At 40.6% G+C, this 25,334-nt stretch overlaps 1 protein-coding gene across 10 annotated transcripts in view; it reads left to right on the plus strand.

Moving 5' to 3' along the window:
- The first annotated feature begins 32 nt into the window (after positions 1-32).
- Positions 33-25,334, plus strand: part of KLHL13 (kelch like family member 13) — a 120,209-nt gene continuing 94,907 nt past the window's right edge. For 3 of the 10 annotated variants that reach the window (XM_078854296.1, XM_078854293.1, XM_078854297.1), the window contains exons 1-5: positions 34-279; positions 10,337-10,420; positions 12,691-12,787; positions 14,594-14,635; positions 14,764-14,822. Coding sequence is in view for 6 of the 10 variants with exons in the window: in XM_078854293.1 (XP_078710419.1) it covers positions 14,803-14,822 (20 nt within the window). In the remaining 4 variants the exon portion in view is untranslated. Of the gene's footprint in view, positions 280-10,336; positions 10,421-12,690; positions 12,792-14,593; positions 14,636-14,763; positions 14,823-25,334 lie in introns of those variants that run through there. The other 7 variants (XM_078854294.1, XM_078854298.1, XM_078854299.1 and 4 more) reach the window with 6 other exon arrangements.

The raw sequence follows: 25,334 nt of genomic DNA on the forward strand, positions 1-25,334 counted from the left end.
CGCGCCGTCGGCGGGGGGCGGGGCGAGCGGGTCCGGGCGGGGGGAGCCTCCCAGTCCGGACTCGGGACTTTTGAAAAGCTCCGGAGCCGCGGCGGGGGGGGGGCTGCGGGCTCCGGGGCTGAGCTGCTACCGCCGCCTGCGACCGGGACCGAGCCCGAGCCCACCGGCGCCTGCAGCTCTCCGGCGGCGCGGCTCCGGGGCGTCGGCGTCCAGCGGGTTGGTGCCGGGGGGAGCGGGCGCCCCTCGCCGGGCTTGGGGGCGCTGCGTGCCCCGCCCGCGGTGAGCGGGAGCGGGGGGGGGGGCAGGGCCGCTGCGCGCGCGCGGGGGTGTGGAGACGAGGGGCTGCCTGAGGGGGGAAATGGGGGGGGGTCGCTGCGCGCGCGGGGAGATAGTGGGGGGGTCATTGTGTGTGTGGGGGGGTGCAGAGGGGAGGGGGGACTGGCGGGGTTCAGTTTGAGCGCGCGGGGGGGTGGGGAGAAGAGGGGGTGCCTGAGGGGGGAAATGGGGGGGGTCGCTGCGCGCGCGGGGAGATAGTGGGGGGGTCATTGTGTGTGGGGGGGGTGCAGAGGGGAGGGGGGACTGGCGGGGTTCAGTTTGAGCGCGCGGGGGGGTGGGGAGAAGAGGGGCTGCCTGAGGGGGGAAATGGGGGGGGTCGCTGCGCGCGCGGGGAGATAGTGGGGGGGTCATTGTGTGTGTGTGGGGGGGGACTAACGGGGTTCAGTTTGAGCGCGCGGGGGGGTGGAGGGGGTGAATGGGGGGTCGTCACCGGGAGGGGGTGACTGTGGGCGAGGGGGGTCACTGTGTCTCTCCCTTCTCCCTCGGCTCAGGGAGCTGGGTCCCTCTCCCCACTTGGAAGAAGTGCCATGCTGCTCCCCCCCCCCATCCCACCCCACCAGACACTTCAGGGGCCCAGGCCCCCCCGTGGCCCCCCCGCTGCTCTCCGGTCCCGGGTGCTGGGCGCGGGGAGCCTGCCCGGGAGGGACCCGCTGCCGGGGGCGTGGAGGGCAAGAGGTGCCCGCGGCAGGGCTGGGCTTGGCTGCTCTCCCTCGCCGCTCCGCAGTTAGGCCCCGCTCTCTTCCTCCCCGGGCGCTCTTCAGGGCTGTCGATGGCTTTATGAAAATGTGCAGTGCTGACTTGTGGAACCCTCCGAGCTCTTCGCACAGGTCCTTTGCACAACTTCAGAGGCGCACACCTGCGTGTAGTTTACCTTGTTTGCATGGTAAAGGAGAGGGATTTTTTTTTAGAGTAAGCGTGCTGAGTGCTAGCAAGATATTGATACCGGCTTTCTGAGCTGCTGCAGTCCGCCTCGGAAGTATTCGCAAAAAGAAAAGGAGGACTTTTGTGGCACCTTAGAGACTAACCAATTTATTTGAGCATGAGCTTTTGTGAGCTACAGCTCGCTTCTTCGGATGCATGCAGTGAGCTGTAGCTCACCAGAGCTTATGCTCAAATAAATTGGTTAGTCTCTAAGGTGCCACAAGTACTCCTTTTCTTTTTGCGAATACAGACTAACAGGGCTGTTACTCTGAAAACTATCAGAACTATTGTGCTTCAAGTAATCTAGAGGTGTGATTTATGTCTAAATATTGTACAGACTGTTACAGAGAAGTCTCAGTAATTCTCACTTTGTTAGTCTATACATTTAGTAATCCTCATCAGAAACCTTGAGGAACTCTCCCCATTTCTCAACAGAGATTTCATAACAAAGTCAGTTCTGTAATCCTGTTTAATATTACTAAAATGTACTACAGAATATTTTAACACATTAAGTTTGGGTGATAATTAAGACTAATTCACACATTTCAAAATAACTGTCTTTACAAAAAAAAAGTTCTTTTATTCTCTAATATGCAAAATTCAGCAATCTGCAGTGGATCTCTAGCACAAATTAGCACGCTGCTGTGCATTCAAAGCAAGAACACTTACAGGGACGCTGTCAGATTGAACCCACTTTCCAATAATAAGCCCACTGGTTTTTCCTGGAGTTCCAGCCAGTTTTGCTTTTACATTTCCTTATTTAAAAAAGTTTCCCCTACAGTTCTGTAATCAAAGGGGGAAAATAGTAGTGAGTAAGGCCCCAATCATGCAGAAAGATCCATGAATTTGAAACCCTGTACCCTCAAAAAGTGGGTGCAAAGAGCAGCCACTGGAGATCTCCTCTGTAGGAATGAGTGACTACATTGTAGCAACAATGATATTGGTTATACAGGGAGTGCTGTTGCATGTACAAAGTAAAAGTAATTTTCCCATAATCTCTTTAAATAGTAGTAACCAGAGATGTTGCTTGTTACAATAGCAGGTGAAAAAAAAAAAGGTACAAAAGTGATTTAAGTTGGTGGTATCCCATTTGCAAAATCTAAGATTCTCTGCTGTATCTTTCTGAGCGCTTGTACAGCCATCTAAGTCACCTAAGTCAGTATAACATATTTTGCTCAGGGGTGTGAATAAGCCACCGACCTAAGTGCTGGTGTGGACAGCGCTGTCTGCTGGAGAGTCTTCTCCAGATGCGCTATGCCACCACTGTAGTGCTTCTAGTGTAGACTAGCCCTAATGTAACACAAAACCCCTAGGAGGTATTAGGCAGTGGAGGTCAAACCCAGGACCTCTGGTTTTAAAAGCATGAGCCTCTGCTAGCTGAGCTAAAAGTCCCTGTTATGTTACATCAAAGGTTGTATAGATTTGAACCTCTGTGTGGGACAGCCATATTGTTCACGTGTTCTATAAACGAACTGAGAAACTAGAAGTTTTTGTTTTAAGAACTAGCTATGTAAAAGAGGTGATGTCATTAAGTTTTAAGTATCAATGTGTGTCAGTAGTAATATTACATAATTTTTTCACGGCACTTCAATAGCTTAGGGGAATTGACTCAGTTGGGCTCCCTCAGTCTAGGATCCACTGAATAGGTGTCCACTTAATCTCTCATCACCATGTCTGACATCCTCATGAGTCTCAGCAGAGGCACCAAGGATTGAACAGATGTGGTCAATGAGCCCCTTCTACCTCACGATGGCATCTCATCTTGAGAATTTTTAAAAATGATCTCACTGTGCTGTACTGGCGGAAGACTGGTTGCAGATGTTTTTATCATTGAATGTTTTTATTCTAGTATTTGTGACAAAGGATTACTACATCTGAAAGATGGAGTATGGATAAATCTCAGAAGATTTGAGTGTCTCTGCTAAGTATGCTTCTTCTGTCTCTTCATGGGCTATATCTTCACTGAGAAAAGGTGTTTACACTAGCTCTGTCAAACAATTAAATAAATTAATTGTCCTACTATTCACATTGTTAAATATTAGAATACCATTTTGTTAAATATTTTTGGACGTTTTCTACGTCTTCAAATATATTGATTTCAATTACAACACAATACAAATTGTACAGTGCTCACTTCATTTTTTATTACAAATATTTGCACTGTACAAAACAAAAGAAATAGTATTTCAATTCACCTCATACAGGTACTGTAGTACAATCTCTTTATAATGAAAGTTGAACTTACAAATGTAGAATTATGTACAAAAAATAACTGCATTCAAAAATAAAACAATGTAGAACTTTAGAACCTACAAGTCCACTCAGTCCTACTTCTTGTTCAGCCAGTCCCTCAGACAACAAGTTTGTTTACAATTAGCAGGAGATAATGCTGCCCATGTCTTGTTTACAGTGTCACCTGAGTCAGATGCCACCAGCAGAAGGTTTTCTTTTTTGGTTGTTCAGGTTCTGTAGTAATATATTGGAGTGTTGCTCTTTTAAGATATCTGAAAGCATGCTCCACACCCCATCCCTCTCAGATTTTGGAAGGCACTTCAGATTCTTAAACCTTGGGTCGAGTGCTGTATCTATCCTTAAAATCTCACATTTGTACCTTCTTTGCGTTTTGTCAAGTCTGCTGTGAAAGTGTCCTTAAAACGAACATGTGCTGGATCATCCGACACTGCTATAACATGAAATATATGGCAGAATGTGGGTAAAACAGAACTGGAGACATACAATTCTTCCCAAGGAGTTCAGTCACAAATTTAATTAATGCATTAATTTTTAACGAGAGCATCATCAGCATGGAAGCATTTCCTCTGGAATGGTGGCTGAAGCATGAAGGGGCCTATGAATGTTTAGCGTATCTGGCATGTAAATACCTTGCAACGCCGGCTACAAAAGTGCCATGCAAATGCCTGTTCTCACTTTCAGCTGACATTGTAAATAAGCAAAAAGAAAAGGAGTACTTGTGGCACCTTAGAGACTAACCAATTTATTTGAGCATAAGCTTTCGTGAGCTACAGCTCACTTCATCGGATGCGTAACCACTTTTAAACCTGTCATTGTAAATAAGAAGTAGTCAGCAGTATCTCCCGTAAATGTAAACAAACTTGTTTGTCTTAGCGATTGGCTGAACAAGAAGTAGGACTGAGTGGACTTGTAGGCTCTAAAGTTTTGCATTTTTTTTGCGTGCAGTCATGTAGCAAAAAAAACATTTATGTTTGTAAGTTACACTTTCATGATAGAGATTGCACTACAGTACTTGGTATGAGGTGAATTGAAAAATACAATCTTTTGTTATTTTTACAGTGCAAATATTTATAATAAAAATATAAAGTGAGCACTGTACACTTTGTATTATATGTTGTAATAGAAATCAATATATTTGAAAATTGTAGAAAAACATACAAAAATATTTAATAAACTTCAGTTGGTAATCTATTGTTTAACAGTGTGATTAATCACAATTAATTTTTTTGTTAATCGTGTGAGTTAACTGCGATTAGAGCTGTCAATTAGTTTACACATCAAGATAGCTATTTTGATAGAACATCTTAGTGGAGAGAAGGCACAACAGCTTTTACGTATATATAGTTATTCAAGGTGCATGTCAACTGGGATATGTAGATTTGACCATGACTAGCTACAGATAGGTTTAAAAACAACCTGTGCCTTGTCTCATCTAGGACATTGCATTGAGGTACATTGATGTAAAACCACACCTATTTCTTGCAGTGAAGACATAGCTTAAAATACCTTCCTGAAGTTGGACTTGTAGCTGAATTCAGATTTCATGTATCCTGAGGCTATTTACTCCAGTGTGTGAGACTTGATATTGGCAGTGACAAAAGGGCTCTACTGACTTTCAAAGAGCTTTACATAGATGGGCTTATTGGGGAACCATAGAGAGGAAGTAACTGCCCTGTTACTAAGTGGGAGTGTGTTTGGGGTGGTGGGAAGGTCACATTTGAATTTCAGTGGGAAAAGTTTGCAAGATGGACCAAAATTTAGATCTGTGCTATGGTCCAAATTGATTTTCCTATATCTGATGAAAACAAGGTGGAATGGCATCTCAGATAAGGCTTTCCATGCCCATTTCAAGGTGTTGAAATGTCCTACCCTATGGTTATTTATTTGTATTATCTTAGTTCCTAGGAGCCCTAGTCATGGACCAAGGCCCCACTGCGTTAGGCATTCTATGAACAGAACAGAGGCAGTTCTACCCCAAAGAACTTACAATCGAAGTAGAAGACCCGAGACAATAGATGAATACAGATTGGGGAAGTACAAGGAAACCATGAGATAATATTAATCAGCATGATAGGTTGTGATCTAAGCACATCTGCAGCCTCCCTGCCCATTTAGAGAAGCTTACGCCTTTTAAAAAAGCAGATCATGTGCATGAGGTCTCTGGAGGGAGTATAGCAATTGAGTTATGTTCTTAGAGCTTAAGCTTTTTTGCTATAAGCTCAGCTGTAGTTTAGTTTAAACTCAGTTGTAGGAAACAGCACATTTTATTTCCTTTCTCGGAAACAGCAGTGCTTTGTTGTAGATACTAATGACACAGTACAGTCATATGATTTCTTGTGGCTTTTGTTTTAAGTTCTTCTTTGTGAATTATGCAGCAATTATTGGTGTATGCTCTGGTTGTGAAAATCTTTGATGAAAAGTTGAGACTTGTAGGGGAGACTGGATTGGAATTGCATGAGCTGAAATTGTTCAGTTTTGGGCTTTATGGGGAAAGTTGGAACTTTAAAGATACCTAGTCTTTTTTTGGGAAAAGGGGTGAAGAGTCAAAATTAACAGAGTATTTTGTTCTTTCCGTATTCTTGGTGTGAAAAATGAACTGACACTAAAACCAATTTTACCAGCGTACACGATTTAAAGATTGCATCCCAAGGCTAGGACTTGATGATCTGACAGAACAATGAAAAGTTAAAGTTTGGTGAATGCTTCTCCATTTGACCAGCTGCAAATTGGCTTTACAAGAATTGGGGAAAAGTGGATGGGATTTTCTGAATGGTGGGAGGTGGAGGGGAAAGAGTAATATGTAACTTTCACAGACCAGCAAGCCAAGCTGCTATGACTTCAAGCAGGGGTTCTCAAACTTCATTGCACCACGACCCCTTTCTGACGACAAAAATTACTACACAACCCCAAGAGTGGGGACCAAAGCTTGAGCCTGCCTGAGCTCCATTGCCCTCAGTGGAGGGGCCAAAGCCCAAGCCCCACCACCCTGGGGTGGGGGGAGGGGCGGGGGCAGAGCCCAAGGGCTTCAGCCCCAGGCAGGGGGCTTGTAACCTGAGCCCCGCTGCCCTGGGCTGAAGCTCTTGGTCTTCAGCTTCAGCCCTGCTTGGTGGGGCTCAGGCTTCTCAACCAGTTCCTCGTTGTTTGTCAAAATCAAATCTAGAAAAGCCTCTCCCCTAGTAGCTTTCTCCACCTTCTGAAATAAAATATTGTCTCCAATACATTCCAAGAACTTACTGGATAATCTGTGCTCTGCTGTGTTGTTTTCCCAACAGATGTCTGAGTAGCTGAAGTCCCTCGTCACCACCAAGTCCTGTGCTTTGGATGATTTTGTTAGTTTTTTTTTTTTAAAAAAAAACCTCATCCACCTCTTCTTCCTGCTTAGGTGGCCTGCAGTTAGGGTGACCAGAGGTCAAGTGTGAAAAATCGGGATGGGGGTGGGGGGTAATAAGTGCCTATATAAGAAAAAGCCCCCACAATTGGGACTGTCCCTATAAAATTGGGACATCTGGTCACTCTATCTGTAGTAGACCCTACCATGACATCACCCTTGTTTTTTACCCCTTTTATGCTTACCTAGAGACTTTCAACAAGTCTGTCTCCTATTTCCATCTAAACCTCAGTCCAAGTGTATACACTTTTTAATATATAAGGCAACCAACTCCTCGCTTTTTTCCGTGCCTGTCCTTCCTGAGCAAGCTGTACCCTTCTGTACCAAATATTCCAGTCATGTGTATTATCCTACCAAGTCTCTGATACCAATTATGTCATAATTGTGTTTATTTACTAGCATTTTGAGTTCTTCCTGCTTATTCCCCATACTTCTTGCATCAATATACAGACATCTAAGATACTGATTTGATTTCCCCGCCTCCCAGTTCTGTCTTGTCTTTCCTTTATCCCTGCTATAACAGCCAGTGCTCCCCCCAATTCCAACCCTTTTCCCAGGTCTCCATGCCTTTGACTTACTTGCGGACTTTGGTCACCTGCCCCCTTCAAACCTAGTTTAAAGCCCTCCTTACTAGGTTAGCCAGTCTGTATCCAAATATGCTCTTCCCCTTCCTTGATAGGTGCCTCACAGCATTCACCTCCAGGATGCATCTGTTTTTGCCTGGGCCCCTATCCTTGACCATGTCTTGTACCTATTCAGAAAAATGGGAGAGGAGAAGAATGTTTTAAGTAGCAGCAACTGAAGCAAGAACTAGGGAAAATCAGAGCTCACCATGTGTGAATTCAGTGATTTTAACTTTGTATCCGTTTTAGTTCACGAAGACTTTGTATCTGCAGCCTAGCTACCATGGAAAGGTGTGCATTAGAAATGCCTGGAATGAGTGGGACAGTCTTGTCCCACCCTTGCAGCGAGTAAACTGACTTTCCCTCAGGGCTAAGAAGGAGGTTCCACTTTTCCACTCAGAGTGGAGATCAGGCTTAAATAACTGCAGGAGTCCGTAGTTAACTCTGATGGAAACGCTGTACCCTGGAAGTCTTTAAATAACATCTACAGTGAATAATAGCTTACGAGTCTGTGGTGGTATTTTTTTCCTTTCTTCCCTGAGTTTTGTTCTGTGTCAAAATTAACCTGGACTTCTGGGACTGATGAAGCGGAGCTCTGTATCACAGAGGTAGTCCTGGTTGCTGGCATAAGTGCAGCGAGACGGGTGTGAAGTTATGGCCACATACATTTATTTTAGAAAGAGAGTAATGAAGGCACAATGAAATAGTTGATGCTGCATTCTTAACTACTCAGTTTGTTGGCCAGTTACATTAATACAGGTGTACTGTTATCTTTTTACTTAACACTGAGGGATGATGTTGAAAGTTAATAATTCCCAACATGCTTGTTAAGTTAGTGTATGTTAGGAATACTCAAAATGTCTAATGCATTGCACAAGGATTAATTTGTTGGCTGCTAAAGCTATTTTTGTAATCCTCCACAGTTCTCATAAGAAATTTACATGAAGGAGCTAGTGGGCATTTTTAGATGAGGAAATGAAAAATATGCTTATACAGGTGTTTAATTCAGGTAGCATGAGCATGGTGTTCTTATCTTTTTCTGGAATTTATTGACATTTTATACATGACAATTTCTTCCTGGTTTATTGAGTCCGTAGAACTAGCACTTTTGAAGGCATACTGTACTCTTGACAGACTTATGGAACTAAGTGGCAAACTTTCATAAACGGGCTTTGACTATTCTGTTTATGTTGCTGTTGGTGCTGCGATATTCTCAACTTTTGGGCCTTACCGTATGTGTAAAGTATGTAAGAAAATATCTCACCGTGAAATAGAAATTTTTTTCTACAATAGGTATGCACACTGCGTTCCTTGTACATAGTTTTCCTATATATACGGATGTGGAAGTAGGATTCTTCTACTATAGTCATAAACCTCCAATCGCTTAATTTATATTTAAATTAACACTTCCATTTTAGTTTCACCGGCACTGGAAGCAGATATCTCAAGGAATGATTTTTCTTTTTATGATGTATGGGATACTGCATGTGCACCTAGTGATGGACTGAATCTGGGGAAAAAATAAGAATGGAATTTCGGGTTGTTGACACTAAGTGCCAACATTCATGGGGATAGAAGCTAGAATACTTTTTTTTTTTTTTTTTTGTATTCCAGGAAATATTCAGTTGGAAAAAGATAGGTATTGGAAATTTGCATTAGTACACAGATGTTGGAATGATTTGAAAAACGCTTTCTGCCGTGTTACAAAACTGATACATGGTGTTTAAATAACTTCTCCTTCAGGGGTTAAATGCTATTCCTAAAAGGCTTGCCCCATCTACAGCAATTGAGAGAATTGAGTTTGTGTGCAACCTTCAAAAATGTCTTAGTGATTTAGGAGCACAAATCCCACTGAAAGTCAATGGGACTTAGTACTCCTAAATCACTTAACTACTTTTGAAAATTGCACCTTTTCATCTGTAGTTTGTTGCAAAATCTGCTTACTACTCTGAAGTTGTACTGTTAATTGGGAAACGTTGCTTATAGATTGGTTTCTCATGGATTCTTAAATACTTGAGATGAGTTGAAACTTGATGCGGTTAAAGGGGCCTGATTTTCTTCAGAAAGTGCTGAGAACCTGCTTTCTGAAAATCAGATCCTTTAAAGTGTCTTAAATTGGCTAGCCAAAAGTGGAAGCACCCCAATTGCTAATCATGGTCAGTGTGTGGAAATTGTCATGAAAGATCGTTACTTTAGAAGCTATATTAGTGATAGTATCCGTGTGAAAAATGCTAATTCACGGACCAAATGTCTCTCTGGTTAGTAGTGGTGGTGGTCCGCTGTTGGAGTAACAGGGCGGAAAAATAGTTCTTGTACTGTTTCTGTAACTTGTGCCCACATACATATGTGGTGGGGGTGTTAAAGATGTCTCAGTCTCTCTCGTGTATGTATATACAGGTGCGTGCGCGTGCACACACGCAGATTTAGTGTGATTCCCTGAAAAGCATCTCTTAGAAATGAAGTAGTTTAGTAAAATTTAGATTTGCTTTCATAAGGTACAGTAAAAGTAGGCAACCTTTAATCCATTTAACAAAGAGCCTTCAGTTTCTACCACAAGGGAATGTGGAATAATACTTCATAAAGTAACTTAATCTCTAGCCAACTATTTTAAGAAGTTTGCTCTTGTAAGGAGTAGGCCAGGTGAAATGTTTACTTAAGCAGCCTTGTTCCTTTATTCAAGAAAGGTAACTCTACTACTATTTCCAGAAGCACAACCTAGTGTTACTTAACCACTTCAGTTATCCATTTCAGTGCTGGCTAATATACTTGAGATGTTGGACAAACCAACTTTTACCTCTTCTTTATGCTTTTGTAGTGTAGGATTGCAACAGAATGTTGATGAATGTTCCAGGGACATCTTCAGTCTTCTCTTCAGTGAGTTTTAATTTTCATTATTATGGTAAGTACAGCACTGAAAAAGCTCTGACTGGTGGATTTTGATAGGGTATTGATCCAAAAAATGTGTAGTAATCTTCGGTAACTTTCATGTCAGAAAAACTTGGGCTGTGCTATTTCTGTGTTTAGGCAACAAGCATCTAGGTTATCTTGTGGTGTCTCATGGGTCCAGTTCTTACACTGAAATATTTTTGAATAGTATTGAGATAAATCTAATTTTCACCTGTTTACAAATGTATGGGGAATGTAACTCTAGATTCATGGCAAAATATAAATTGGTACACTATAAATAGAAGGTAGCAATGAAATGGCTGATTGTGGTTTCTCTGTGCTTTAGAAAACTGGATCTGTGGTCCTTGAGCCTAGATTTATCAAAGCTAGGGACTTGTTCAGTTGTGCTGCCTTGAGGAAAGTATTCATGCAGTTTAAATGAGGAGCTAAACTCTGGAATCTGGAGTACATACACCTTACTGCTCTTTGTAATCCTCCACTCAAGTGAGCATATCCCACATGATCAATTTTTCTTCAGGTGGACTTGCATTGATAGGCTCTGGCCATTGCCATTATTTAAGCTTGCATATATAGTGAGACTTGTTTTTGATTACTACTGGGTTCCCTTTCTTGACCGTTACAATAACTGTTGGACTACTGTTAACCAAATAACCTTTCAGAGAACAAAAAGAAAAGGAGTACTTGTGGCACCTTAGAGACTAACCAATTTATTAGAGAACAGTCATTAATTTCAAGTCCTGTCCTTTTTTCTTGTGTAGCAGTGAACAAAACCACATTTTTAGGGCATAATTCTCAGCTGTTCCTTGTCCTGAGACTTGGGGTATATCAACACTTAAGATAGTACAGCAGTGCAGCTGTAATGCTCAGTGTAGACACTACCTATGTCAATGGGTGGGGTTCTCCTGTTGGTGTAGGTAATCTACCTCCCTAAGAGGTGGTAGCTAGTTTGATGGAAGAAGTCTTCTGTTGACCTAGAGTTGTCTGCACTGAGGGTTTGGTCGGTATAGCTACTTCTAACAGGGGTGTGGATTTTTCACAAAATCTAACCTGCATATTCAGCATTGATTATTCATTTGCATTTTTCTGATTAAATTCTTCCTCCCAGCTGATTTGGCTCATAATTGTTTTCAGCTTTGTGAAATTGGCTCTTTTTCATATATGTATATATCAACTGTCTGGACTGTATTCTGTTTGCACATTATAAATATGATCAAGTCACGATCACTTGTGTGTAAGCGACCATTAATTTTTAGTTTTGTGATGAGTTCCTTTCTATCTGTGGAAACAAGGTCCAATATAGAATTCCCCTATGTTGGCTGCAGTACTTCTTGAGTTACAAAATTGTTGTCTATAATGTAGAAATTCTATGGCTGTTTTAGTATTAGTAGCATGAGACCTCCAGCATATGTCACTCAATTTTAAGTCACATGTAATCACGCAGCTTTTTCTGCCTAAACGTCATAGATGTGTAAGGAACCAGTCCTACTGTTTCCTAGTGTGATTTATTTGGTGTCTGCTACAGACAATCAACAGCATCTTTTATTTTATCTGTTAAGATATTGATCCATAAGCATTCAAGATGATTTTCTTCCGAGTTTTCAGTTACTTGGAAACAGGTAATGCCAGAGGGCCACACTCCCTTACCTGTTTTGCCCATTCAGTCCTTCCCAAATAGGTTGTAACCATTGATTTTTAGTAGAGCCGCAAACATGGTCTGCAGATATCTGCAGATTTTTAGCATTCCAGTCATAGGAATCTCCATTTGTACCTTGATCCAAAGCTAAGCCAACCTCTGTTTCTCTCCATAATGCCTTGTCAGGCAGCTACTTTTGGGAAGCCTTAGATGTTCAGGTTTAGGAGGGTTCACTATCTCGTTCAGCCACGGATTACAAAACTCAGTCGAGGGTTTTTGCCCTGCCAGATATATTTGGAAACAGCTCTGTGTAGGCCCATAAATGCTACTGGAACAACTAGGGGAATGCATTAGGATGAATAAAGCTGTCAAGCAAAAAACTCCATTCAAATTAGATTAACCTTTCTTGTCCATTATGCAGACAGGACTTCACATCCAGGTTTGTTTTAGGGTTTTAATTGGGAGAGCGGCATTCTGTTGAGTATCTTGCTTTTGGAAAGTGAATTAATGGTTTTGTTTTAGTGGTCAAGATCGATAGAATGTGATCTGTGGCAAGCAACATTTTGCGTGTTCGTTTTTTTTTTTTAAATTTATTTATTTATTTAGTGGACGTCTCCTCTTTGACCTAGGAAACCCTGAAGTTCAGTTAAACTGATAGTATGTCCTGAGGTGCAGAAGCAGAGCACAATTTTGTTCGACTAGCAGCGGCAACAGAAGCGACAGCAGGCAAGTAAGAGGTGGTTAAAGGGTTTCTTTTATATGGTGCCATTTTTGGTAATGCCAGGTTCTAGGTGTTGCTTAGAACACAGTGAATTAGTAAGTAATGCTTTCACTTTATTCATCTGCATGACTTTTAATAAATGTGTATGATTTGACCGTTTCATTTAGCTAAGATTCTGGGTTAGCATTTATCGTGACTTCTCCTCCTGAACAGAAGGGTGCCCCTTAAAGTTTTTCTAGGTGTGTTTTTTAAATTGCTATATGCCAGGGGTGGCCAACCTGTGGCTCCTGGAGCCAAATTCGGCTCTTCCTATACAAGGAGCCGCATGTTAACTTCGGCACTGACTCTGGGGCTGGAGCTCCAGGCGCCAACTTTCCAATGTGCTGGGGGGTGCTCACTGCTCAACCCCTGGCCCTGCACAGACCCTGCACCCACTCCACCCCTTTCCGCCCCCTTCCCTGAGCCTGCAGTGCCCTTGCTCCTCTGCCATCCCCACAGAGCCTCCTGCACACCACGGAACAACTGATCGGGAGGGACAGGGAGGCGCTGATTGGCAGGGCTGCTGGTGGGTGGGAGGTGCTGGGAGCAGGGTGGGGAGCTGATGGGGGGGGTGTGCTGCTGACCTATTACTGTGGTTCTTTGATAATGTACACTAGTAAATTCTGGCTCCTTCTCAGGCTCAGGTTGGTCACCCTGGTATAGGCCCTTATTTGCATGGTGGTATTGATATAGAGAGCTTTATTTGCTGCTGAGGGATTTGCAGAAATTCCTAAATTTATTTATTTATTTTATTTATTTTTTTGTAGGACTGACTTATGAGCTTTGTGGTGTATTTAAAACATTATGCCATTTTATAAACTTTTTATGTGAAATTATTTTCCACTTCCTGCACAGGAATAATACAACTCATTTAACACCTATAAATGCAAACAAGAGAACAACCTGTTCAAAAAGTGTTTTAGGACTATAAAGCTCAGTGTACCATCTTTCATAAAAGTAACCAATATAAAATCCATACAGTAGCTAATATTTGTTGCAATTTCTTTCTTCGTAACACAAAATAGGAAGTTCAGAACTAAAAATAAGAGTAGTTCAACGGTATTACATACTTTGCAGCATGAGTTAGTTCTGTGTTAGTTGCAAATGAAAATAGTGTGCTTTACTAAGTAAAATTGCAGCAGTGTGCCCTTTAGCAAAATCTGTAAATTTTAAATTGAGTTATGATTGAACACTAGAATCAATCTCTAATTATTGTAAAGGTATTTTAAGATTAAACCTTTGAGAATGAAGAATGGGGGGATGGCACTGTAAATATGTGGTAAATGATTGTGGTACATTTAAAAAATATGCCTCATAAAAATTGAGGCCACCTTTTAATGTGCGTATTTTAACACACACTGGTAATTTATGCTGGTTCTCTCCTTCACTCCTAAAATAGAGTCACAGCTTCCATTTTAGTAAACTATTCATGGGATAGATAGGCAGGGTCAGGCACAGCTAGGTTAAACCATGAGATTAATTTGAGAAATCTAGGGCCTGTAGTTTTTCTGCTCACTTGATTAGTTTTCATAATTCATTCTCATTCCCACAGCAGGAGCAGTAGTCCTAGGTGTTGGAAGTAGAGGTGCTAGGGCTGCGGCAGCACTCTCTGGCTTGAAGTGGTTTCTATCATGTACAGGGTTTACAGTTTGGTTCAGTGGCTCTCAGCACCGCCTCCTATACAAATTGTTCCAGCACCCCAGCAATAGTAATGTAATATTTGCCTACAGAAAAACATTTTTTGGTTTCTCTTTCATTCTTTTATCCCTTAGTGTCAGTGGGAACAGTTGGTGGAACGAGGAAGGAGAGAATCAGTTGAGTATGAATGATTTGGACAGATCTTGCCCTGCTTTGCTAAAATCTTTGGGATCTGGGAATCTACATTCTATTTCTTGATGTCAGTCTTACTTTCTGCTCCACTTTTTTTTGTGTTCAACTGCAGGTGCATGAACAGCACAGGAGATAATTTTGCTTTTGAGGGATGATGTGGAGAGACACTTTGTGAGTAATTCTGTGTGTTTAAAAACAAAACTTTACTGTGTAGGAACAGAAATGAAATTGAATGTGAATTTATTTTCCTTATTCCATGTTACATTAAATATGCTTCAAGTCCTCATTAAGCTCAGAAAAAACATGAATTTGGGGTGCATCCCTTGAAAAACAAACAATTTAAGGTGAAGTTTGGATGGTGTCTTAAAATTGTAGAACTGAAAAATAGATTCTCTCTACTGTTTCATACACAGCCATTGATGGCAGCAACCTTTCTATGGTGACTGATGAACTTTAGTGTTAACCATGCAACATAATTTGCTTTATAGATATGAATAATATATAACCTGTGAAGCTTGTTCTGTGGATGATCTTTGGCAGGATTAACAGGATGCTTTTAAGAGTCCCTTCAAATAATCTTCAGTGGCAGTGCTCCACGGTAGAAGGGTTGAATTAGCCACCAAAGGATGAGCTTTCTTCACTTTTGCTAATAGGTCCATGTGAATTTACGAATTAAATCTCCCTAATTCTTGTTGAGGACTGACTTGTACAATGCAAAGCTGGTAGAGTAAAGTTCTATATTACCATTCATTCTGAAAACCAGCTTTTCACCCACCCCCTGAAATGCAGTAGCAGTATGACAGGACACAGACACTACACCACAGTTCAGCACAGGAAGTGAAGCAAAACTGCCAATCTTTTCACCTCTTAGGCAAAAGGAACTAGCCATAAATGTAGCTCCAGTGCTTTGCTCACTTTTCTAAAACATTTATTTTTGTGAAAATTTGATTAATCTTTAATTACCTCATGTGTTCAAAGCCTTGGTCTGGTGCCTTATTTGACACAGTAACTCTCTCAGGATGTTACTTCCTAATGCCACATTGGAATACTGAGTCATCAAGCAACTCTTTCCTTCGAACCAACAATTTCTGCTCGAGACCCTTAGTAGTAATATTACTGTAGCCTAGCGTAATAACTTAAACCTGTATTGTCACGTTACGCTCGGGCTTTGTAGTAGAAGTACTATAAATTTGCTTAATTTTACTTTCAAATAGTATAAACCTAGTGTGTTCCTTAAGGTGGCTTCTGAATATTCCCACTTGGGATGTGAGTTAATCTTTCTTTCTCTCTCCCCCCAACCCCCACTGTGGTGTGGGAAAATGCTGTTGAGTTCTGGGAACGTTCTAGAAAAGCAGTGCCTGTTGAGACTGCTTGAGTGCCCCTTCATGGCACTAAGCATCTAGAGCTGAAGTAATGAGGCCTTGTTAACCCCTGTCACCTCAGTTCCTTCCTTTTTCATGGACTAAGTGCAGTCACAGGAGCCTGGACTTCACACTCAGAATATTACTTTTATCAAAAATTCTTTTGTTATAATTATTCTAAACTTGTATAGCGATTACTGACCCAGTTTTTAATTCGTTTGGATCCCATTTCATGTGATTTTTGAATTCCCATACTGGTTCTGCCTTTTCTAGAATCCAGACTTAAGATTAAAAATAGACTTAAGCAGTGTATTTTGTGCCAAAGTGTTATGGGTCAAGATGCATGAGGGTAAAATAAATGTGGGGCAACTGTGGGTTGGGCTGATTAGACCTGGGAGGTGGGAGCCAGCATATTGGAGCTGTTTTTCCCAATTCTGCTACTGACTTACCAGGTAACCTTGAGTTTAATCTCCGTTGTAGTATCTTTGTAAAATAGTGGTGCTGCTTATGTGGTTTTACAAAGTGCTTGATCTGTGAAAGTGAATGTTATCTGAGTGTTAGTATTACCATTATTTTATTTTGAGAAAATAAAGTTTTTGGTAATATCTAAATTGCAGAAAGCTGGAGACCTCAAAATATTTAGCAGGCATAAGCTTCAAAGACTTACTGAATGTCTGAAGAAATAAAAATGGGTTTATAAATGAATATGTTCACTTTGCAACGTGTACTTGCTACAGTTTGGAATCAATTTTTTAAAAAAATATATAGTTTAAAAATAAAAATCTCGTGGTGATAAATGTCCCATTCAGCAGTCTTATTCAGTTCTTAAATTCACAGCCTTTTTTAATGCTAGATCAAGAGTGAACTAGATGGATGGCGTTGCACAACTTTAGGTTCAAAGAAGACATTTGACATTAAAAAATGCATTAAATTGCATTCTGTTCTTATGGCTCTGGCTCACTCATTGAGCTTGACATCTGAATTAGGGTTCCTCATTCTCCTCCTTAATATCTGCCCATGTCTAATTAGGAGACTCATTTGTGCAATACTATTTGAAGCTTTACTTCAGCTGTGGCTAACAGTAATCAGTAGATAAGGGAGTTTGACAAGTTGGACAGTAAAACTCATAAACTTGTGTTTCTCACAACAGAAGTTGGTCCAATAAAAGATATTATCTCATACTCCTTGTCTCTCCAATATCTCTCTAATTATGCTATGCATAATATAAGCTATTCAATTTGATGACTGGAATAATCGGGTCCTTTGGCTGTTCCTAATATTAGTAACTACCTAAAGAAGAAAAAGTGGGTTTTTTACCCATGAAAGCTTATGCCCAAATAAATCCTAGTCTTTAAAGTGCCCCTGGACTCCTTGTTGCTTTTACCTAAAGATGTATTCTCTTAAAGTAAATTACAGCACCTGGCTCATCAATATTGGTTTGTCTGGCACTCTGGGGAATAAGATAACCCAACTCTGTTACCTTGAATTAGCAGAGATGATTTTTTTTTTCTTTTCTTTTAGCCTTTTACCATTTCTGTGGTTTTGCTGCAGTGTATTTTTTCTAAAAGGGACTATTCAGTTAATCATGTCTTTGTCAGTGGGATCCATTTTAGTGTGGTCTTTGCCTAATATACCTTTATAATTACTTCATCAGATGAAACTACATTCATAAGCATATAGCTGTTGACTTAGATTCATAGATATTAAGGTCAGAAGGGACCATCATGATCATCTAGTCCGACCTCCTGCACAATGCAGGCCACAGAATCTCACCCACCCACTCCTGTGATAAACCTCTCACTGATGTCTGAGCTATTGAAGTCCTCAAATCATTGCTTAAAGACTTCAGGGTGCAGAGAATCCTCCAGCAAGTGACCTGTGGATTCTCTTGCTATAGCTCCTTGACTGATCTAAGCCTATGGTGGGTGAAAAGCAAAGACTCTCTGTAGAGCATTTAAGATGTATGTGTATGTAAGTACCTCATATTCTGTAGCATATTTCCTGTTAAATTTTTTAAAAACATTGTTTCAAATTTATTAGCAGCAGGGCCAACAAAAAAAATCTGCGGGAAAATATTGAGTTTAAGATTTTCATACATCTTGCCACATAAACTTGCTCTACTTTACGAATCAAAAATGTGTAATATTGCTGACCAAAGAATTCATTAATAAGTCATAAGGATCATACTTAATTTTATAAATACACATATGCTCTCGGGAGATTACATCAGATAAAGACAGACAACTAAATATTGACAAATTTTATAAGTACTTGCATACAGATACAAAAAGTTTACATACTAAGGTGGGTGAACTTGAGTGCCTGGTGTTAAATGAGAATATTGATATAATAGGCACCACAGAAACTTGGTGGAATGATGATAATCGGTGAATATGGTAATACCAGGGTACAAAATGTATAGTAGTGACAGAGTAGGTTACACTGATCGGGAAGTGCCACTATATGTGACAGTGTAGAGTCAAATACAGTAAAAATCTTAACTGGATAAAGCAGTACCATAGAGAGACTATGGACAGCAATTCCAATAATAAGAGTATAGGAGTAGGACTGTACTACTGACCACCTGACCAGGATGGTGGTAGTGATTGTGAAATGCTTGGAGCATAGAGAAGATACAAAAACAGAAAACCCAGTAACAGGGGATTACAACTATCTCCATTTTGACTGGGTACATGTCACGTCAGGCTGGGATGCAGACATAAATTTTCTAGGCACCATTAATGACCGCTTCTTAGAAAAGCTAGTCCTGGAACCCACAAGGGAGAGGCACTTCTTAATTTAGGGGGGGAAATGCTGAAGAAACCCCCCAAAGTAGCATTTAAATTAAAAAAGGGAACTAGACAATGAGGAAGCTAGTTCAACAGAAAATAAAATAAACAGTCACAGGAGTGAAATGCCTGCAAGCTGCATGGAAACTTTTAAAAAAAACATCATTAGAGGCTCAAACAATATGTATACTCCCCTTCCCCCAACCAAAAATATGCCACCATGACTAACCTGAATAGAAGAAGCTATTAGAGTCAAAAGGCATCCTTTTAAAAATTGGAAGACAAATCCTTTTGAGGAAAATAGAAAGGAATATAAATTCTGGCCAGTCAGGTATAATTAGGAAGGCCAAAAAGAATTGAAGAGCAACTAGCAAAAGAGACAAAAAAGTAACAGCCAATTTTAAGAACCTCAGAAGCAGAAAGTCTGCCAAAGAATCAGGGCGGCCACTGGAAGATTAAGGTGCTAAAGGAGCACTCAGAGAAGACAAGGCTGTTACGGAGAAGGTAAATGTATTTTTTTGCATCAGCCTTCACTGCAGAGGATGAGGGAGATTCCTGAGCCATTCTTTTTAGGTGACGAATTTGAGGAACTCTCCGAGATTGAGATGTGAATAGAGGAGGCTTTGTAACAAATTGATAAATTACACAGTAGTAAGTCCCCAGGACCAGATGGTATTTACTCAAGAGTTCTGGAGGAACTCATATGAAATTGCAGAACTACTTACTGTGGTATGTAACCTATTCCTTAAATCAGCCTCTCTGGTAGATAATTGGCAGCCCCTGTAATGCTGAGTTAAAAAAAAAAAAAAAAAAAGCACACCTGAAGAGATGATCCTGGCAATTACATGGCCATTAGTCTAACTTCAGTATTAGGTAAATTAGTTAAAACTATAGTGTAAAAAAAAAAAAAAAAGCCAGAATGATCAGACACAGAGATGAACATGATCTGTTGGGGAAGAGTCAACAAGGCTTTTGTAAAGGGAAAGAATGCTTCACCAATATCGGAATTCTTTGAGGGAGTCAACAAACGTGAGCCAAGGTGATCCAGTGGATATTAGTGTACTTGGACTTTCAGAAAGCCTTTGACAGGCTTTTATCCCAAAAGGCTTTTTAGCAGTCCTAGGATAAGGGGGTAGGTCCTCCTATGGATCAGTAATTGGTTAAAAGACAGGAAACAAAGGGTGGGAATAAATGGTCTGTTTTCAGAATGGAGAGAGGTAAATAGTGAGGCCACCAAGGATGTGTATTGGGACTAGTGCTGTTCAATGTATTCTTAAATGATCTGGAAAAAGGGGTAAACAGTGAAGTGGCAAAGTTTGCAGATATACAAAATTACTTAAGGGAGCTAAATCCAAAGCTTACTGTGAAGAGCTACAAAAGAATCTCTCAAAACTGGGTGACTGGGCACCAAAATGGCAGATGAAATTCAGTTTTGATAAATGCAAAGTAATGCACATTGGAAAACATAATCCCAAATATACATATAAAATGATGGGGTCTAAATTAGCAGTTACCACTCAAGAATGAGATCTTGGAGTCCTTGGGGATAGTTATCTAAAAACATCCAGTCAATGTGCAGCAGCAGTCAAAAAGGTGAACAGAATGTTGGAAATCACTAAGAAAGGGACAGCTAATAAGACACAAAATATCGTATTGCCTCTATATAAATCCATGGTACACCCACATCTTGAATACTGTATGCAGATGTGGTTGCCCAATCTCAAAAAATATATATTGGAATTAGAAAAGGTTCAGAAAAGGGCAAGAAAAATTATTTGGGGTATGGAAAGGCTGCCATGTGAGGAGAGATTAATAAGACTGGGACTTTTCAGCTTGGAAAAGAGACGACTAAGGGGGGATATGATAGAGGTCTATAAAATCATGACTGGTGTGGAGAAAAGAAGTGTTGTTTACTCCTTCTCATAATACAAGAACTAGGGGTCACCAAATGAAATTAATAGGCAGCAGGTTTAAAATGAACAATAGGAAGTATTTCTTCACACAATGCACAGTCAACCTGTGGAACTCCTTGCCCAAGGATGTTGTGAAGGCCAAGACTATACCAGGGTTCAAAAAAGAACTAGATAAATTCATGGAGAATAGGTCTGTCAGTAGGAGGCTATTAGCCAAGATGGGAAGGGATGGTGTCCCTAGCCTCTGTTTGCCAGAATTTGGGAATGGGCGACGGGATGGATCCTTGGTGATTACCTGTTCTGTTCATTCCCGCTGGGGCACCTGGCATTGGCCACTGTCAGAGGACAAGATACTGGGCTAGATGTACCTTTGGTCTGACCCAGTATGACTGTCCTTATGTTCAAAGAGTTACAAAGGGATCTCATAAAACTGGGTGATGGCAACAAAATGGTAGATGAAATTCAATTTTGTTAAATGTGAAGTAATGCACATTGGAAAACATAATCCCAACTACATGCAAAATGATGGGATCTAAATTAGTTGTAACCAACCAGAAAGAGATCTTGGAGTTGTTGTGGATATTTTTCTAAAACCATCCACTTAATGGGCAGTGGCAGTCAATAAAGCTAACAATGTTAAGAACCATTGGGAAAGGGACCAGTAATAAGACAAACTATCATGGCCCTATATAAATCCATAGTATGCTCCCACCTTGAAAGTGGGTGCATTTCTGGTCCCCCCCGTGTCAAAAAAGATATATGGGAAATGGAAAAAGTACAGAGAAGGCCAACAATTACTAAGGGTGTGGAACGGGTTCCATGTGAAGAGTGTTTAAAAAGACTCTTCAACTTAGAAGAGAGACAACTACGGGGGATGTGATAGATCTATAAAAACATGAATGATGGGGAGAAAGTGAATGGGGAAGTGTTGTTTACTCCTCATAACATAAGAACTAGAGGTCACTCAATTACATTACTAGGCAGCAGATTTAAAACAAACTGAAGGAATTACTACTTCACACAATGCACAGTCAACCTGTTGAACTTGTTGCCAGGGGACGCTGTGAAGGCCAAACATATCTAATTCTTTTTTTGAACTGATTTAAGCTCATGGAGAGTAGGTTGATCAATGGCTATTAGCTAAGATGGTCAGGGACCCAACACCGTTCTTGGAGTCCCTAAATTGCCAGTTGCCAGAAGCTGGGACTGGATGGATCACTTGATAACTGACCTGTTCCATTCATTCCCTCCAAAGCATCTGGCTCTGGTCACTGTCAGACAGGCTGCGGGGCTAGATGGACCATTGGTCTGACTCAGAATGGCTGTTCTTATGTTCTTACACCACCACACCCAATTGAAAAGTTCATCATACAGTAAAGACTCTGCCTTTTATTACTGCATGGTCCAAGAAGTAGGAGTCCAGGGTTTGTCCCTGCCAGGCAACATATGCAGTAGCTTATAGCAGTAGATATTTCAGTACCATTTCCCCCTATTATAGAAGGGTAGGTGCCAGATTACAAATTTGAAAATTGCCGGGGAGGAAAGGGAGAGGTAAAATGGGATAGGGATGGTCTAGATCAGTGGCTGTGAAACTTTTTACCTGCAAAGGACCCCTTTGGCACCTGATTAAATTTCTCAAACCCCTTTCATTTAATATTTATAAACTTTAATGTTTTTCTTCTATTAGTTAGGTTACTTTATTATTTAAAAAAAAATATAGTTAAAATAAGACTCTCGAACCAAAAGAAAAATGTAGTGCAAAATCATGTTCTGCAAGCGGTAAGTTACAGATTACCATTCTGGTGTGCCCTACTGCAGTACTCCAAACCCCCGCATAACCTTATGAAAACATCCGCTCAGCATGGAGCAGTTGTCGTCAAAGCTAACAGTGTTAGGAATCGTTAGGAAAGGGACAGATAATAGAGTAAATATCACAATGCCACTGTATAGGGTGCAGCCACACCTTGAATATGTGTGCAGTTCTGGTCAGCCCCTCCCCCCAAAAATATATAAGAAATGGAAAAGGTACAGAGAAGGGCAACAAAATTAAGGGAATGAAACGACTTCTGTATGAGGAGAGATTAAAAGGGCTGGGTGTTTTCATCTTAGAAAATAGATGACTAATGGGGGCTGTGATAGAGGTCTTATAAAATCATGAATAGGGAAGTGTTATTTATCCCTTCACATGACACAACAACCAGGGGTCTCAAAGAAATGAATAGGCAGCAGGTATTAAATAAACATGAGGAAGTGCTGCTTCATATAATGCACAGTGAACCTGTGGAACTCATTGCCAGGGGATGTTGTCAAGGCCAAAAATATAATGGGATTAAAAAAAGAACTAGATAAGTTCATGAAGGATAAGTCCATCAATGGGTATTAACCAAGATGGTCAGGGATGCAACCCTGTTCTATGGGTGTACCTAGCCTCTGACTCCCAGAAGCTGGGACTGGATGACAAGGGATGGATAATTGTCCTGTTCGTTCCCTCTGAAACATTTGGCGCTGTCCACTGTTGGAAGACAGGATACCGGGCTAGACGGACCATTGGTCTGACCCAGTATGTCTATTCTTATGTTCATGGTGGACCCCTGGGAGTCTAGGTACCTCACTTTGGGAACCACTAGTTTAGGTATACTTAATCTTGTTCCAGCAGAGGGTGGAAGGACTAGATACCCTCTCAAGTCTCTTCCAGATCCACATTTGTATGATTTTATGACAGCTCAAAGTTTTGTGGCCCAAACAAGGATGACAGAAAAATTGGTGGGCAAAGAAGCTAGGAAAGGGTAAGTTTGTCAGGGATTAATATGGGGTTATGGGTAAATATAAATTCAACTCTAAATCTTGAGAAGCAAGGCCCATATATGTCTTCCAGCGTGTTTCTAGAGGGCCTAGTGCAGCAGTCCCCGCTTTTGATTTGGGCTTCTTGGCAATACTGCTCATAAGGGAAAGCATTACTTAATAAAACCCTTCCTCCGCCCACCCCTTACATCTGCATAAAGTGAATCCGTCTGGTTTGCCTTGGTTTAAAAGGTTAGTAGAATAATGGTCCCAAAAATACTGTCAAGATAATCTCTCCATTTAAAGGGGGATGTTTCATGACTGCTAGTTTTCTGCACTGCCAGTTGAAAACGCTAGTATATTCGGAAAGCAATCTATGTAGTAAAACTGAGTTTAAACTTCACTTCGTACATAAGTACCTGATTTCTTTGCAAGCAATGAGGTATTTTAAAAAAAAGTTGATAAAATCAGGTTCCGAGTATTTCCCACTGGCCCTGATTATATGCCTGAAGCTTATTGATTTATCTGAGTGAAATAGCGCAGTCTGAAACAAAATTCTACTTTTTGTATGGAGTCTGTCTACAGCTCAGTACTTAGTTGTTGTGTGAATAAGCAGGCAGTTTTCATTTTAAATGTCTATTTTGCATAAATCTTTGTTTAAAATTTGTCCAGAGGAGCAGAATTATTTGGTTTGTCTGATGTTTCTTGTTGCCAGACTGTGGCTGTTGTAGAGTTCAAGTTATGCAGTCTGATTCTCAGACACGGTTTGACTTGAAAGCCAAGATCCTTTAGGGTACAGACGCCTACGTACTTAGACAATGAAATAATCCAATTTTTAGCTCGGCAGCCCAGGAGCATGTTGTGTTAGACCAAATGCAAATACTGCATAGCAGCTGGATTTGTCAAGAGCAATATCAAGCTTTTAGTGTTCCATGGCAGCACAAAGTGTGCATTGTTTTTTATTTATTAAACAGTTTTTGAGGCTTATTTTGTTATATGTAAGATGTCTTATTTTGTTTAAATATAAGACTGCTACGTCTACCATGAAATAAAGATTTTTGGGTTACAGAATGTTCATGATACTGTACTGGATGATTTCAAGGCATACAATGAGGAGAGGGGCAGGCAACGGGGGTTACAAAGGTCTGTTATTCACATTGCTATCTTTTGTTTTCAGTGCCAACTTTTGTCCTTGGTATTAATAATTCAACTTTGAACTAAATGAATCGGATGCTTAAATTTGCTTTAACAAAAATGTCTCGCTGTAAAAGCTAGCTTTTAGTGTAATGGCTTATGTAAAACTTTATTTAAAATTATACGTACCATCTAAAAAAAAAGTTTTAGATAACATAGTTCAGTTCAGTGGACTACTCTAGTAGAGTAAAACAAAATTTTAGGTGTTTATTTCCTGAAATATCACTTGTGATCAACAGAATATCTGTTAAGCGTTATATGTTAAGAGGAAATGTGAATTGACTGTACATACGTTGAATGCACTTTAGTGTGGACTGTGAGGTCTGTTGATGATTTTTAGTGAACACCAGACGCTTCCTTAAATTGTAGACCCTGGCTTATCACAGCACAGATGGAAGCGCTCTTCAGTGTTTTGAATCTTGAGGAGAGAAATCCTGAGAAAACGGTTTCAAAAAATCATATCTCTTAATTTCACACACTCCTCTTACTGAAGGAGAAAGTGGTAGTGAAAAACCTCCAAAGATTATAGTAAAATTGGTAAATATAGTAAAACTTGGTAAAATTGTTCTGAAAATGCTTGCTTCTCGTGTCTCCATATTAGTCCTCGATAAGTGACCTGACACAGTAAGTATCATAATACGATGT

The sequence above is a fragment of the Lepidochelys kempii genome, chromosome 9, assembly GCF_965140285.1.
Source record: "Lepidochelys kempii isolate rLepKem1 chromosome 9, rLepKem1.hap1, whole genome shotgun sequence".
Classification (NCBI taxonomy): Eukaryota; Metazoa; Chordata; order Testudines; family Cheloniidae; genus Lepidochelys; species Lepidochelys kempii.